The 16,549-nt window shown below is 45.5% G+C and overlaps 2 protein-coding genes across 3 annotated transcripts; both read left to right on the top strand.

Moving 5' to 3' along the window:
- LOC133003075 (zinc finger protein 431-like) lies at positions 1–8,381 on the top strand. The gene is made up of 6 exons (XM_061072663.1): positions 1–127; positions 449–656; positions 4,622–5,100; positions 5,740–5,797; positions 5,997–6,762; positions 6,989–8,381. Exons 1-6 carry the CDS (start codon positions 11–13, stop codon positions 7,782–7,784), a joined length of 2,424 nt encoding a protein of 807 aa, XP_060928646.1. The 5' UTR covers positions 1–10; the 3' UTR covers positions 7,785–8,381.
- Positions 8,382–9,614: 1,233 nt separating this feature from the next.
- Positions 9,615–16,105, top strand: rnf168 (ring finger protein 168). 2 transcript variants are annotated; one of them, XM_061073842.1, is made up of 8 exons: positions 9,615–9,802; positions 11,563–11,729; positions 12,671–12,866; positions 12,968–13,038; positions 13,651–13,806; positions 13,931–14,016; positions 14,720–14,789; positions 15,561–16,105. In XM_061073842.1, exons 2-8 carry the CDS (start codon positions 11,604–11,606, stop codon positions 16,038–16,040), a joined length of 1,185 nt encoding a protein of 394 aa, XP_060929825.1. In that variant the 5' UTR covers positions 9,615–9,802; positions 11,563–11,603; the 3' UTR covers positions 16,041–16,105. The 2 variants fall into 2 exon arrangements, with proteins under 2 accessions (XP_060929825.1, XP_060929824.1); XM_061073841.1 differs by having other exon boundaries at positions 15,558–16,105.
- The last annotated feature ends 444 nt before the right edge of the window (positions 16,106–16,549 follow it).

The following is a 16,549-nucleotide window of genomic DNA, read 5'->3' as shown; positions in this document are numbered from 1 at the left end:
TCCGAGCAACATGGCGGCGGTTCGGAGCTTCCGCGGTCAGACGGAGCTCATCATGGCGGCGGCGGTGGAGTGTGTGGTGTGTGTCCTCCAGGAGACACTGGGACCGGAGGACAGGGAGGACACCGGGGTGAGGACCGCCTGGACATCCGGGGACTAATACCAACAAGTTCACATCAGAGTACAAGTGTTCATATCAGAGTACAAGTGTTCATATCAGAGTAAACCAGTTTATATGAGTATACAAGTTTATATCAGAGTATATAGGTGTTTCTACGTATATTTCAGTGTGAACACAAGTTTATATCAGAGAACTAACAAAACACTGTTTTTTATTGAATAATGTAATTATAATCTGATGTAACTAAATATTACAGTCAGCTGATAAATATTCCTCAGTCAGTAGTTGGTAACACAGAAGAGATTTGATTCAGTTTGTCATTTCTTGCAGATTCAGCTGAACGCCGTCCTCAGCGTCATGTCCCGGGAGGCTGTTCGTAAAATCTGCAGAGTTTTCACAGAACTGTTTGTGAGTTTAGAGAAAGAGAACAAAGCTTGGAAGGACGAAGTGAAACATCTGAAGTCTGAACTGAGGAGCCAGGAGAACTTTGCAGCCAAGAACTGCCAGACTCAAACCCTCTATAAGATCAGACCAGCAGGTTGGTGCCCTAAACATCACAGGGAATGTGAGGGGAGGGAACCTGAAGGCATCTTAACGTGAGGGGAGGGAACCTGAAGGCATCTTAACGTGAGGGGAGGGAACCTGAACACATCTTAACGTGAGGGGAGGGATCCTGAAGGCATCTTAACGTGAGGGGAGGGAACCTGAAGGCATCTTAACGTGAGGGGAGGGATCCTGAAGGCATCTTAACGTGAGGGGAGGGAACCTGAAGGCATCTTAGCGTGAGTGGAGGGATCCTGAAGGCATCTTAACGTGAGGGGAGGGAACCTGAAGGCATCTTAACGTGAGGGGAGGGATCCTGAAGGCATCTTAACGTGAGGGGAGGGAACCTGAAGGCATCTTAACGTGAGGGGAGGGAACCTGAACACATCTTAACGTGAGGGGAGGGATCCTGAAGGCATCTTAACGTGAGGGGAGGGAACCTGAAGGCATCTTAACGTGAGGGGAGGGAACCTGAAGGCATCTTAACGTGAGGGGAGGGAACCTGAACGCATCTTAACCCTTTGATACACAAGCTATGCAAACCCCCTCTAAAGGCTCTTATATACTACTACGTGTCCGTTTCTCGGAGAGTTCTCAGCGGGGGGCAAAGACTCTTTTTGATTTTTACTTCTCCGTCAGTCTACGTCCGGAAAAAATTCACCGCCAAACCCATAGGTGGCGCAACGGAAGACGAGCTCAGAGAAGCCTACCCCATTTGGGAAGAAGAAGTCCACGTGTCTCTGTTGACATGTTAGCTTGCGTCCCACACACTGAACCATGGCAACTAACAGAACTAAATAAAGTGACACCCAGCGGGTCAAGATGCTGATGTAATCGTTTCTTAGCGCAGCGGTTCCCCGGTCTTGTTTCCGAACTGTGTTGCTAATTCCACAGCTTGAATCTGCTTGAGGCTACATGTAGCTAGAAGCTACACGGACCTAGCTCCCCCCCAGCTTCCACACACAGTCAGCAGGGACTCCCGACACTAACTACTACCCAGTGTTTGCTTCTAACCTGACGGTATTATAGAAACAGTGTCATGATAGAAGTGGAATTAAAGTCGTGACGGCGGGTTCTTGCACTGTTACCACCGCAGTTAGCATGGTGGCTAGCCTAGCCCGCTAGCCTAGCCTGCTAGCGCCGTTTTGAAAGCTCGTTATAACCGTATGTGACCGTGCACACATGCCCTCAGTGCTCGAACGAGCCACCGTCAGCCGGACAACTCCGCTGGCTTAACACACACGTCACATTAATCGTAGAATCATAGTTGTGTTTGGGTTTGATGCTACATGGAAGTAAACAGGAAGTTTGAGGTCCGGAAATACGGAAATGACGTCATACGGAAATGATGTCGTTCGCGGACCAATCACAGCCAAGAGCGGTCCGTCGGGTCTCAAACATGAAGACGGATAGTTAGAAAAATCAGAAGTGTACGAAAAGCTGTACGAAGCATTCGGAGAGGGCGTTTCACGACGGATAGGGCGGTCTTATCTGTCCGTAATAGAAACAACGGAGAGGCATAAATTGGCCTTAAGGCACAACATGGGTCAAAAATGACCCGTATTGACTTTCAATGTTATTTCATTTCTGAGTGTTTCTTTGCTATATTTTTGGAAATCTAATAATTTCATCATTTAATATTCAAAGTATTCATTAAATATCTTGTTTTTGATTAACACAAATCATTATTTTCATTTTATCTTTCATAATTTATGAACTAAAATAGTTTTTGTATTTTTAAATCAAGTTTACACACATGGGTCAAAAATGACCGGATGGAGTTTAAATTGTAAATATCTTTGCAATAAATGTATTTCATCATTCAGAATTTCAGGAATTCCTCAATTAACTTGTTTTTGATCATCACAAATTCTTATTTTCATTTGTCCTTTTCTACATTTTTAATAAAAAAACATTTTTGTATCACTACCCTTCCATGGGTCAAAAATGACCCGTATTCATTTCACATGTTATTTCATGCATAGCTGTGCTTCTTTGCTATATCTTTTAAAATCTATTTATTTAATCATTTAATGTTACAAAGTATTAATTAAAATATCTTGGTTTTGATTGACAAATCATTATTTTCATTTTCTCTGTCTTAATTTTTGAACTAAAATAGTTTTTTTTACTTCATCACGTTTACACACATGGGTCAAAAATGACCCATGTATGCAAGTGTGAATTTGATAGGAACCTTTGATTTGTAAATGTTTGTAGTTAGGAACATGTTTACTGTGGACAACTTTTCACATGCCACACTTGTCAAAACTACATGTCAGAACTAAATCATGTTGACCTAGCTATCGTTAGCTAGAATTTACCTAGCTTCCATAAGCTAACATTAGCTAGCTAAAAGAGAATATGTTAACAGCTTGCTAATAATATTGGACATATTTTTTTACCCACCAGTAGAGGGAAATAATGTTCAAATGTTATGTGAAGTTATCTTTTCACAAGATATCAAATATTTTCTTAGGTAAAACCATTGTAAAACAAGACGTACATGAATCAGATGTGCAAAAGCAGCCCGTTTAGTTCTGACAAGTAGTTCTGACAAGTGTGGCATGTGAAAAGTTGTCCACAGTAAACATGTTCCTAACTACAAACATTTACAAATCAAAGGTTCCTATCAAATTCACACTTGCATACATGGGTCATTTTTGACCCATGTGTGTAAACTTGATGTAGTAATACAAAAAACATTTTAGTTCAAAAATGAAGACAGAGAAAATGAAAATAATGATTTGTGGTAATCAAAAACAAGATATTTTAATTAATACTTTGTAACATTAAATGATTAAATAAATAGATTTTAAAAGATATAGCAAAGAAGCACAGCCATGCATGAAATAACATGTGAAATGAATACGGGTCATTTTTGACCCATGTTGTGCCTTAGAGGGGTAGTGATACAAAAATGATTTTTATTAAAAAAGTAAATAAGGACAAATAAAAATAAGAGTGTGTAATGATCAAAAACAAGTTAATTGAGGAATTCCTGGAATTCTGAATGATGAAATTCATTTATTGCAAAGATATTTACAATTAAAACTCCATCGGGTCACTTTTGACCCATGTTGTGTATCAAAGGGTGAGGGGAGGGAACCTGAAGGCATCTTAACATGAGGGGAGGGAACCTGAAGGCATCTTAACGTGAGGGGAGGGAACCTAAACGCATCTTAATGTGAGGGGAGGAAACCTGAACGCATCTTAACGTGAGGGGAGGGAACCTGAACGCATCTTAACGTGAGGGGAGGGATCCTGAAGGCATCTTAACGTGAGGGGAGGGAACCTGAAGGCATCTTAACGTGAGGGGAGGGAACCTGAAGGCATCTTAACGTGAGGGGAGGGATCCTGAAGGCTTCTTAACGTGAGGGGAGGGAACCTGAACGCATCTTAACTTGAGGGGAGGGAACCTAAACGCATCTTAATGTGAGGGGAGGAAACCTGAACGCATCTTAACGTGAGGGGAGGGAACCTGAACGCATCTTAACGTGAGGGGAGGGAACCTGAAGGCATCTTAACATGAGGGGAGGGAACCTGAAGGCATCTTAACGTGAGGGGAGGGAACCTGAACGCATCTCGTAGTATTTTCAGCAGCTGCACAGACTGTTTACAGGTGACTGGTCATGTGACACATGTTCTCTGGTAAAGAGGCTTGAAGATTAAACAGTTTGGTTTTGTTGAATTAATATTTAAAACAAACTTTAGTCTTTGTTGTTAAGTTTTGCAGAATTGTTTCAGCCGTGACATTTTTTGTTTTCCAACATTTACTGATAGTTAAAGTTTTTTTATTTCAGAAACTCAAATAAATTCATCCCTGAAACACAGAAGATGGAAGAAGAACTTTATTAAACTTAATACGAAGTTTAAATATAATTTATGCTGTTTTTTGTCAGATTTTTGTCTTTTAATATCAATAATCAAGCTTTTATTTTAATTAACTGAATCTTACAGATGGGCGTGCTCTGTCGCTGGACATCGACCAATCAGCAAGTCACCCTGCTGCTCTCGCCATGGCCATCGTCAAGTCCACTAAAACAATATGTGACGTCCCCCTGGTCCCCCAGGTCCCCCTGGTCCCCCTGGTCCCCCAGGACCCCCAAGACCCCCTGGTCCCCCAGGTCCCCCTGGTCCCCCAGGTCCCCCAGGACCCCCTGGTCCCCCAGGTCCTCATCAGCCAGCCCCTCGCCTCACCAGCCACAGGCCCGAGCAGCAGTGCCCCCCCCCAGGAGAGAGCAGACGGGCCCCCTCCTGACACCGAGACTGAGGTGGTTTTAGAATCGTTTCAAAATCGATCACAAGATCTGATCCAGTCCTCTTCACACATGACATCACTTCCTGTGGTTAATGATCAGCCAATCGGTGAGCTGGCAGATGAATCATTGAACGTCAGTGAAGATCTCCCTGCACCTGAAGAGGAGCCAGCTGTGGATGTAAGTGTGAGATCAGGTCCCTCCCCCTTTATGAACTAATCTCTGATCGATGGGATTATCCATGGATTGATTAAAGGTTTATTATTTGTGGTCAGGTGACTTTGTTCATCATGAGCGAGCACAGCCAGGTAAAGTAAAAACAGGAAGTAAAACCAGGAAGTGACCAGTGAAAAACAACCGTTTCCAGAGATCACCTGCAGATCCACCGATTGTCTTTCACACATGAAGCCAACAACTCGTCTCTAAGACTCTGTCCCGACTAGTTTCAGGGCTAAACTGTGTCAGAGCAGAATCCAACACAACTGAAGTCAATGGTGACCTCTTCTTCAGACATAAAAAACATAACGTGCCTCCATGCTGCTCGTGTGCTGTCATCAGAACCCCGACTCGCTTAAAACAAATCCTCAGCAGGATTCAGTTAAGGGGCGGAGCTGCAGACATGCAGGAAGTATTCTGCTGCGGAGGTTTTGTGTTTTTGTTTATAGCATCAACAGCGGCGTCCCCTCACATTTACCACTTGTTGCTGTTGTGAATGTGTCGGCAGTTTTGTGCATTTGTGAATTGAAAGTGGGGGAAATCCAGACCCAATTCTGATGGGATGTTACAACAGGTCTGAAAAAACGCTTTTGTGTTTTGCAGAAATTGTTGATTGACAGAGAAACTGTTGAAGATGAAGATGAGACGAGGAGTCGACCAGGTGAGACATCTGAAATCTACATGAACCGATTAGGGACAAAAGAATTAAGAAGTGAAATTCACATTTACAAAAAATGTACCATATAATTCCGTAGGGGCCCCACTGACAGGATTCCCACTGATAGGGGGGCCCCATTGACCCTTGAGGTGATGGTTTGCGTGTTTTGTGTATATCATAATAACCCTGTGTGTTGCTGCAGGGCTGACTGATGACCAGCAGAGGGAAGCAGAGCGGAGGAGGAGGAGGGAGTTGTACAGACAGAAGAGGTTTTTCTGTGAACTGTGTAACAAAGGTTTTCATCAGAAACATCAGCTGAACAAACATGCGTCGTGTCACCTGAAGCCGTTTCCATGCAGCTTGTGTGATAAAGGTTTCTACAAAATCACCACGCTGCACAAACACCAGCTGAGCCACCAGCTGAGGGCGGCGCAGGAGAACGACCCCGACAAGCTGCTGCGCTGTGACCAGTGCGACAGGAAGTTCAGACTGCTGCGACAGCTCCGAGCCCACCAGGCGGCCCACCGGCTCCAGAAGACGCCGCTCGGCTGCCACGCCTGCGACCGCACCTTCACCTCCTCTAGTGCGCTCCGCTATCACGAGTTGTCGCACGCCAAAGTCAAGCCCTTCATGTGCGACGTCTGCGGGAAGAGTTTCACACGGAAGAAGAGCCTCCGGGAACACCAGACCGTTCACACCGGCGCCCGCCCGTACACGTGTCAGACTTGTGGGAAGAGCTTCTCCACCGCCAGCAACCTTCGCGTTCACAAGAGATCGCATTCAGATGAGCGACCGTTCAAATGCAGCGAATGCGACAAGGCCTTCAAGTGTCGCATGGGTCTGCTGCAGCACGCCATCGTCCACTCCGGAGAAAAACCCTTCATGTGTCAGACCTGCGGCCTCAGCTTCGGACTCAAGTACAACCTGCAGAGACACCTGCGGCTGCACAATGGAGAGAAACCTTTCAGGTAATCACAACAACAGTAACACAAGAAGGTGTTTAGAGTTAGAAGTTAGACATTTATAAATAAGACTCTCAGACCAAAGACATGGGCTGACACATCACGTGTTCAATAATCCTTCTGCCGTCTAAGGTTGGTGTTAGGCAATAACAACATTTTTACTGAAGCAATAACAAAACAAATATTCTGTTCATATTTGTAACTTCCTCCTTCACTTTCTGTTGTGTCTCAGGTGTGATCAGTGTGGGGAGGGCTTCACCGGGACCTGGGCTCTGAAGACTCACATGCTGGTTCACGGAGTGGAGAAGCCATTCATGTGTGATTTGTGTGGGAAGACGTTTTTCTACAACTGTCAGCTGCAGAAACACCAGCAGCTGGTTCATCACAGTAAAGACGGAGGGACGGCCAGAGGGAAGGGAAGACGCAGTTCGTCTGGGATCAAACCATTCGGCTGTAAAATCTGTCTGAAAAGCTTCAGCAGCAGCAGCACGCTGAGGACGCACGAGAAGAGCCATGCAGAGAACAAACAGTTCACCTGTGACACCTGCGGCAAGTCCTTCCACCTGCGACACATGTACCTGTACCACATGAGGCAGCACAGCGGAGACAGGCCGTACGTCTGCGGCATCTGTCAGAAAGGGTTCCTGCTCTCGTCCCAGCTGAAGCAGCACCAGCTGCTGCACACTGGAGTCAAACCTCACCGCTGTGAACAGTGTGGGAAAGAATTCAGGACGCCACAGAACTACCACCGCCACCTGCTGGTCCACACCGGAGAGAAACCCTATCAGTGTGCGGTGTGCAGCAGGAAGTTCAGGCAGTCCAACCAGCTCAAGTCTCACATGCAGATCCACACGGGCGTGAAGCTGTACTCCTGTGACCGCTGCAGCCAGGGCTTCTCCGACTCGCGGCAGCTCAAGAAACATTGTTGTGGAGACGACGGCCTGAACGACGTGGAGTCCGGCAACAACCAGAGGAAACCCGGGGACCAGTTCCCATGGACACAAGAGTTCACAACCAGCAACAGCTGACAGGTTCCTCAGAGATCAATAAAGATTTGGGATAAACGGCCTCAATCTGCATCGAAAGATGGACCACATGACAGCTCCATCGCCCCCTGGTGTCTGGCTGCAGTCTAGGTCATAAACCTCCTCCATGTTAGCAGATGGGACACGGACCAAACAAAACAATCAAAGTAGACGTTCAAATAATTGTTTGTCAAAGAGGTTTCTGTCATTTCAGGTCGTTCTTATCTCTCTGGTTTTTGTTCAAGTGTTTCTGATCAGTTTGGTTTGAATTAGTTATTTGATGATATAAAAACAGGCTGAGACGTCCTGATTGGTCGAATCCATTCCACGACCTTCACAGACTCTGACTGCAAATTATATCATCAACACAAGATGGCAGCATTGGTATTGGACGTATCGTCCATCTTTATATACATTCACTGATTGTATACGTAGTGATTGATCGTCTTTATTTACAGTCATTTATCGTCTTTATATAGATTTATTTAAATAGCATCAGTGTGAGAAGAGAACAACACTTGTTTTCTTTGTGTTTATATTACTTTTGTTGTTTTTTTATGATAGAAACGAATTTACAGAGAATTATTTTCCTCTGAATGATTCAGTTTATGTGAATAATGAAACATTTCATTTGTTTTGATTGATCACATTTGCAAATAAACATCTAGTTTCAGAAAGTGTTTTTATTAGTGATGCTGAAGAGATGATTTCAATGGTAATAGATGTTAATTATTTTAAACACAAACGACTTGTAAAGTGTGAAATGAACAAAGAAGAAATCTCAGGATTTTGTTAGATCTTGATCATTTCATTTAAAGCTTGGATTTGTACAAATACTTTCCAGTCAAATGAAAGACTGGTGTAGGAAATAAAACGGATCAAATCAAATAATATTTGAATACACTGAAGAAACTGCAGAACTTGAAAGTTGTCAACATCATGTAAAAATATCATTTTGTTTTCCAATCTTCAATATTTTATTTTTTAAATGACAATTGTTTTCAAAAACTTACATCAGCTCGAGGGCAATTTTCTTTCTTCTGCTGTCAACCTTTTTCAAAATTGGGTAACTTTGTGCATTTTGGGAGAAGTACAGTGCGTACATGTAGACAATAATCACAGATCAATAGAGAAAAACAAATGAATAAAAACAAGCCGAATAAACAACAACATGTTAGAGGTGACTTGAGAGAGAATGGGATAGAGGTCGGTGAGTTAAATCAAGGCAACATTACAGGTTCATTCATTCAATACACAAAGTCTGGCCTGAGGGGTTTTACATATCTCACCCATTTGTTCCATAATTGGATGAACCCAGTTTTCTGAAGACAAAGGGAGAAAGTAATCCTTTCCATAACATAAATGTAATTTACTATATCTATCCACTCTATCGTGGGCTCAGGAAGCAGCAGGCGCCTTGTGAGCGCTTTTCTACAGGCGGTTATTAGTATGCCAATCATATATTCATCTCGGCGCCTTGTTCGAAAATCAACATTTCCCAAAAATAATATTAAGTATTAAGAATGTTCTTTAATGCTTTGTGAAACTCTGCCCAGAAAGGTTTAATCTCATGGCCAGTGATTTGCCTCCCGAGACCCACATTGCCTCCAGCATGTGCCCCCCCCCCCCCAGCAATTCCTTGCATTCCTTGTTGCATACCTCCAACCAGTCCTCATTTGATATTGAGAGGCCACCTTCTCTTTACCATTTTTCTTTAACATATTCAGCAGTGTGGGTTTTTTTTGTCATCCAATCTTCAATATTGATCATATCTGGGATTTACGACGCTCCTGAAGGCAGCGCCGGGACTGTGTGACGCATGCGCACAAACAGGCGATTCACGCGGGTTCTCAGTGCAGGAAGAGTTCCGGTAAACACGGTTCTGCTCGGGTTCTCGTCCGGTAAACACGGTTCTGTTCCGGTTCTGCTCGGGTTCTCGTCCGGTTCTGCCCCGGGCAGTGACCGTCAGGCCCGGGTCTGAAGCCCGGGTGTCGACGCTGAGAAGCTGCTTCTGCTCCGCGGTGAGTGTGAAGTTCTTGTTGTTATGGTTAGCGGTGTTAGCCTGAAGCTAACGTTAGCACTAGCTGAAGCTAACGTTAGCGCCAGCTGAAGCTAACGTTAGCACCAGCTGAAGCTACGTTAGCAGCTGAAGCTAAGTCTAGTAGCATTGAGCAGGTTTAGGGTTTCACCTTTGACCTTTAAGGCCTTTGATATAAACTAGTTAAACTTTATTGAAACATAATTACACTTTATTTCAATCTTCCTGTGACCAACAGCTGCAACAGCAGCAACCGGTGCTGCCTTCAGGAACACTCGGGATTGTCCAGACTTCTAGAAAAGTTCCTGATGAGCTCGGGACATGTCTTCATAATCAATCCCTAATTCTGTCGTCATCGATTTATCGATTGTGTTGGCCTGATTTACCTGTGCGTCACACAAACAGTCACTTTAACCCTGGTGTCCTGACTGGGTGGGTCACGTCTAGTGTTGTGTAGCACATAAACTGTGTCTGCACATAATGTTGGACTCCTTGTGTTTAAATACGTGTCGTATAGTCTATATGGACAAAAGTACTGGGACACGTACAGGAACTTTATGACTTATTCTAAATCCAGAGGCATTGATATGGAGCTGGTCCCCTCTTTGCAGCAGCTTCACTCTTCTTCAGGACTCTGGATTGTGTCTGTGAAGTTCTGCTGTGAGACACTGATGCTGGACCAGAGGGCTCCGACTCTCCGTTCTGGTTAAGGTTAGGGTAAGGGTTAAGGTTAGGGTTAAGGGTTAGGGCTCAGGGTTAAGGTTAGGGTTAAGGGTAAGGGTTAAGGTTAGGGTTAAGGTTAGGGCTCAGGGTTAAGGTTAGGGCTCAGGGTTAGGGTTAAGGGTTAAGGTTAGGGTTAAGGGTTAGGGCTCAGGGTTAAGGTTAGGGCTCAGGGTTAGGGTTAAGGGTTAAGGTTAGGGTTAAGGGTTAGGGTTAGGGTTAGGGTTCTGTGGGGCCAGTCCAGCTCTTCATCTCCACACTCACCCAGCCGAGCCTTCATGGACCTGAGCAGAGTCCTGGAACACAACACTTCCTCAAACAGCTCAGAATTGTCCACAACGTCTTGTTCAGCTGAAGCATTAAGATTTAACTTCAGTGGGACTCAGACTCCAACCAGTGGGACTGGAGGCAGCACCTGAATCTGATGGTTAAGATGTGTCACAAAACTTTGGTCCATATAGTGTAAACTCTAGAGCAAGTCCAACGAACACAAAGGAAACTTGAGCATTGTTCAGATCCTAATAACACTAGTGTGGTGTTTGTGTGTAAAGTGAGAGCCTCAGTGGGGACGTGAGGAGGGAGGACATGAAGCACAGAGACCGGATTCAGAATGTGAGACATTCTGAAACCGCGGTGGTGCCACGGAATCTGCTGGACGATGCTTTTGCTTGTTGTTTTATGTGTGTTGTATGAAACACAGGGAGATACACAACATTTTCATTGTCCAGCTGTGCAATGACAATAAAGGCATTGTAATTTATTCTATACATGGCGTATGATATACTTGAAGTTACCTTGGTAACCACAGATCCTGCCGCAGGTGTTTGTGGATAATACCAGGAAGTGGTTCTTCTCTTGATAGGCTGCATAACCACAGTGAGAAACAGATTGTTTCCACCAGGGGGCGCCACAAACACTGGATTCACTCATAAATGACCTCACTTCAGAAATGTAAAGGTTTTTATTTTATTCATAAAAAATCTGCTCACTCAGCTGATCTCCACCTGTTCTGTCTTAACACAGGTGTGTTACTGGTGTGTGCTGACATCGTCAACTGGACGGAGATGTCTCCAGCCTCCACAGAGGAGGGGGGGGGGCGTCCACTGTCTCTGGACGACTGTCGCTGTCCCGTCTGTTTGGAGATCATCATCGAACCTGTGAAACTGCCCTGTACACACACCTTCTGCAAGGTAACACACACACCTTCTGCAAGGTAACACACACACCTTCTGCAAGGTAACACACACACCTTCTGCAAGGTAACACACACACCTTCTGCAAGGTAACACACACACCTTCTGCAAGGTAACACACACACCTTCTGCAAGGTCACACACACACCTTCTGCAAGGTAACACACACACCTTCTGCAAGGTCACACACACACCTTCTGCTAGGTAACACACACACCTTCTGCAAGGTAACACACACACCTTCTGCAAGGTAACACACACACCTTCTGCAAGGTAACACACACACCTTCTGCAAGGTAACACACACACCTTCTGCAAGGTAACACACACACCTTCTGCAAGGTAACACACACACCTTCTGCAAGGTAACACACACACCTTCTGCAAGGTAACACACACACCTTCATCAAGGTAACACACACACCTTCTGCAAGGTAACACACACACCTTCTGCAAGGTAACACACACACCTTCATCAAGGTAACACACTTTCTTTGCCCAGTGGGGCCAACCGGATATTTTAGGCTATAATTCATTTTCACCACACAAGCCTTGTGCATCGATGTGAAGAGCATCAAAATAATGAGATCACTATTCATTTTATTATTTATTTACTTTACTTACCGTGATGATTTCCAAGAGGCAGTATCTGTTGTGTTGTAGAAACATGGAGAAAGCAGCAGCAGATCCATGTTGACACATTGTGTGTTTAACAAACGCTGATATTGTGTAACATCTGTAACAAGTTGTCGATCTTCGATAAATAATTGAAATACCATCATCATTTTGATTGATATATAATGTCAAACAATATGAAACTTTTGTGAATCAGTAACTTTCGAACATTTATAGCCATTTTAACAAACGTGATAAAACTGAAAATATTGTTCCCTATAATCATGATAAAAAGTATTCATCCAGTTTGCCCCCCCCCTCAGGTGTGTTTCCTGGAGACGGTGGACAAGGCGGCGCTGTGCTGTCCGATGTGCAGGAAGAGAGTTTCGTCGTGGGCTCGTCTGAACAGCAGGAGGAACACGCTGGTGGATCAGCTGCTGTGGCGTCGGATCCAGAGCAGCTTCCCTCTGCAGTGTGAGCGCCGCCTCCAGGGTCAGGAGGACCAGGACGACCCAGGAGGTACCCACACATCCCACAGTACAGCTATACCTGTGAAACATCCCATAATAATACAATAACTCCTCCCACAATAAACCATAACTCTGAGTGCGTGTGTGTAGTGTTGGTGTGTGCTCCCTCAGTCAGTCGTCCTGGTGAAGTCCGACAGGAATACGAGGATCAGATCATGAAGGTACGATTCACTTCAGGCTTCACACTCATTCAATTATCAAATGAAATGTCTGAAATAAAAAAACGTTTTTATTTGTAGTTTATGATTGATTATTGATTTCTGACATTTGTGTCAGTGTCAGATGAGAGGGGGGGGGGATTGTGTGTTACTTTCCCCCAGGTTAATAAATTAGCCTCACAATTCTTTTATATAATCAACAGATCATAGAGATGAACTCTGAACAATTGCATCACTAGAAGTTTCCACAGTAGAAATAAATCGGAGGAGGCGGAGCAAGATTTGAAGGAGCTTCTCTTCTTCTCTTGTTCTGACGATGATTAAATGAAGGAAAAATCCAGTTAATTAATCATCTGGGGCAGCAGGGCTCCATCTGATTGGCTCAATATATGAACTCATCACACATGGACACGGGACTGTTCACCTGGAAGGTGAAAGTCAGAATATCCATCCATTTGAATGACTTCTCTCTCTGTTAAATTCATTAAATTACTCAAGCACTAGGTTTCAGTTTTCATTGACTAAGAAGGTTAGGGCTCAGATATATTGATCAAAGAGTTCTGGTATAAATGATTTGGTGTGAGTGCACTAAATCAGAAGTGGGTGTGTTTTCAGCTGACGGCGGAGAAGCGAGTGATGGAGGAGGAGGAGAGAAAGGCGAGCAATGAGTTGATCCAGAGGCTGTTGGCGGAGGAGGAGGTGGAGCTTCAGGAGGACAGCAGGAGACGAGAAGGAGATGAGCAACTCGCCAGACTCCTCAACAACCAGCTGGTCTGTGTTGTCATGTTCCTGTGCTGCTAATACACAGACAGGTTTCAAACTCAGTGACATCATCAGCTAAGTCACTCAGTGATTGGCTGAGAGATTCTGATTGTTAAATCGTCATCTTCCTCAGAACTCTTCGCCGGTGACCGGAAACATCCCGCCTGCTGCCGTGACTCCTCCCACTAACAGACAGAAGGAAGTCGGATCCATCGACAGGTGAGTCGTTGGATTTCAGATCAGATTACACTGGTTTCAGATCGGGTCAGAGGCTGAATGGAGAGCAAACCTGAGTTAGAGGAGCGAAGCCGTCTGAGTGGAGGAGGAGGAGGAGGTGGGTTCCATGTGGTGGAGCGAGAGCGTGGAGGGATCTGAGGCCTCATCGGAGCCAGTGGAGGTGCAGGAGGTGCTGAGCTTATTGAAGTGGTGTCAGGATGTCGTCAGGTTCTCCCAGGACTCATCACAGTGATCCAGCAGGAGGTGATGAAGGCATGAGAGAGGGTTTGAGATGTGAAGGAGAAGATGGAGCAGCCAATCGCTGCCCCGGTTTTTAATTTATTGTTATTTCTGATTTTGTGCAGAAAAGAGAACTATTTTCTTTCTAAATATTTTTGAGCATGGCTAGAAGGGAGCCTGTGAGAACCTGACACCTGATAACTTCTTGAAAGAAACATATTAAAAACATAAGAAATAGTAAATAAGACCTTTTGAAAAGATGTGAAGATACTGAACCCCTCATGGATGTTCAGTGTACTTGTAAGTCGCTTTGGATAAAAGCGTCTGCCGATTGACATGTGATGTGATGTGATGTGTAACTGTTTCTTCTTCTCTGTTGCTGCAGTGCAGGGATTCTTGTTGCTTTAGTGCCCCCTGTAGGTCAGAGGAGTGAAGAGACAAAAAACATTTGCTTTTGTTGTTTCAGGTTCTTCAGTCCTCTTCCATCCAAAACAACCTCAGACTGCAGCTCCGCCTCCAACAGCCTCGACAACAAGGTTGGTGCGACAGGTTGTCTGTGAGACAGGTTGTCTGTGAGACAGGTTGTCTGTGAGACAGGTTGTCTGTGCGACAGGTTGTCTGTGAGACAGGTTGTCTGTGCGACAGGTTGTCTGTGAGACAGGTTGTCTGTGAGACAGGTTGTCTGTGAGACAGGTTGTCTGTGAGACAGGTTGTCTGTGAGACAGGTTGTCTGTGAGACAGGTTGTCCGTGAGACAGGTTGTCCGTGAGACAGGTTGTCCGTGAGACAGGTTGTCGTGCGACAGGTTGTCTGTGCGACAGGTTGTCTGTGCGACAGGTTGTCTGTGAGACAGGTTGTCTGTGAGACAGGTTGTCTGTGCGACAGGTTGTCTGTGCGACAGGTTGTCTGTGCGACAGGTTGTCTGTGCGACAGGTTGTCTGTGCGACAGGTTGTCTGTGAGACAGGTTGTCTGTGAGACAGGTTGTCTGTGAGACAGGTTGTCTGTGCGACACGTTGTCTGTGAGACAGGTTGTCTGTGCGACAGGTTGTCTGTGCGACAGGTTGTCTGTGAGACAGGTTGTCTGTGCGACACGTTGTCTGTGAGACAGGTTGTCTGTGCGACAGGTTGTCTGTGAGACAGGTTGTCTGTGAGACAGGTTGTCTGTGCGACACGTTGTCTGTGAGACAGGTTGTCTGTGCGACAGGTTGTCTGTGCGACAGGTTGTCTGTGAGACAGGTTGTCTGTGCGACAGGTTGGGGGGGGCTGTACTGAGGGGGCTTCAGTGAGTGTTTGTGTTGTTTCAGGAGAACGTGGTGGTCTCTCAGCTGCTGGAGAACAGACGACCTGCATCGACTAAGAGGACAAACTCTGACCTGGAGATAACAGACGAGGAGGCGACCACCTCCACACGAGGCTGCCCCCCCTCCTCCTCCCCCCCATCTCCTGTGGGGGGGCTGGAGTCGGAGCTGCTGAGTCCACAGCGGCGACAGGAGGAGGCCGATCGGCGGTTCGCTCAGCTCCTCCAGAAGGAGCTGGACCACGAGGAGAAGCTGAGAAACACAGACAGACGCAAAGGTTCTGCTGATGCTTACCAGCTCCGGGACAAAGGAGGGAAGGTCGCTGTCGCCATGCCGACCGGATCGTCCAGGAAGAGGACGAAGATCTCCTCCACCTCCTCCTCCACCTCCTCCTCTTTTTCCTCCTCCTCCTCCTCCTCGTCCTCGTCCTCCTCCAGCAAGAGACAGAAACAGACCACCCTCACTGACATGTTCTCCATGAACAGCTGAAGCCTTCCCTCTCTCTCTCCCTCTCTCTCTCCCTCTCTCTCTCTCTCTCTCCCTCTCCCCCTCTCTCTCCCTCTCTCTCTCTCTCCCTCTCTCTCTCTCTCTCTCTCTCTCTCTCCCTCTCTCTCCCTCTCTCTCTCTCTCTCTCTCTCTCTCTCCCTCTCTCTCCTTCTCTCTCTCTCCCTCTCCCCCTCTCTCTCTCCCTCTCTCTCTCTCTCCCCTTCTCTCTCTCTCTCTCCCCCTCTCTCTCTCACGTTTTCTTATTTTCATTGCTTTTAATAAAGAAAAACAAAAATGATTCATTCACGTGATTTTGTCACATGTTTAACTTGTGTTCATCCAGAAGATTTGTGTCTTCTGATTGGATGTCTAATGATGTCACACGAGACAACACATGACTCGACTTTTATCTTGGGTCTGAAAACCTGACGATTAAATGTTTCCAGTAACGATGAGACTTGATTAAACAATCGTAAAGAAACAGTTAAGCTGAAATAAACTAATGTGTGAAC

The sequence above is a fragment of the Limanda limanda genome, chromosome 6, assembly GCF_963576545.1.
Source record: "Limanda limanda chromosome 6, fLimLim1.1, whole genome shotgun sequence".
In the NCBI taxonomy this organism is placed as follows: domain Eukaryota; kingdom Metazoa; phylum Chordata; class Actinopteri; order Pleuronectiformes; family Pleuronectidae; genus Limanda; species Limanda limanda.
Note: the sequence above shows the minus strand (reverse complement) of the source record. Positions and strands in the feature narration are given on the sequence as shown.

Excerpts from the sequence above, each read along its gene's own strand:
- rnf168 (XM_061073841.1), top strand. The coding sequence starts at position 11,604 with ATGTCTCCAGCCTCCACAGAGGAGGGGGGGGGGCGTCCACTGTCTCTG. Across the intron at positions 13,039-13,650 it reads ACGAGGATCAGATCATGAAG|CTGACGGCGGAGAAGCGAGT; the intron begins GTACGATTCACT and ends GTGTGTTTTCAG. Across the intron at positions 14,017-14,719 it reads GAAGTCGGATCCATCGACAG|GTTCTTCAGTCCTCTTCCAT; the intron begins GTGAGTCGTTGG and ends TTGTTGTTTCAG.
- LOC133003075 (XM_061072663.1), top strand. The coding sequence starts at position 11 with ATGGCGGCGGTTCGGAGCTTCCGCGGTCAGACGGAGCTCATCATGGCG. Across the intron at positions 657-4,621 it reads CTATAAGATCAGACCAGCAG|ATGGGCGTGCTCTGTCGCTG; the intron begins GTTGGTGCCCTA and ends TGAATCTTACAG. Across the intron at positions 5,101-5,739 it reads AAGAGGAGCCAGCTGTGGAT|AAATTGTTGATTGACAGAGA; the intron begins GTAAGTGTGAGA and ends TGTGTTTTGCAG.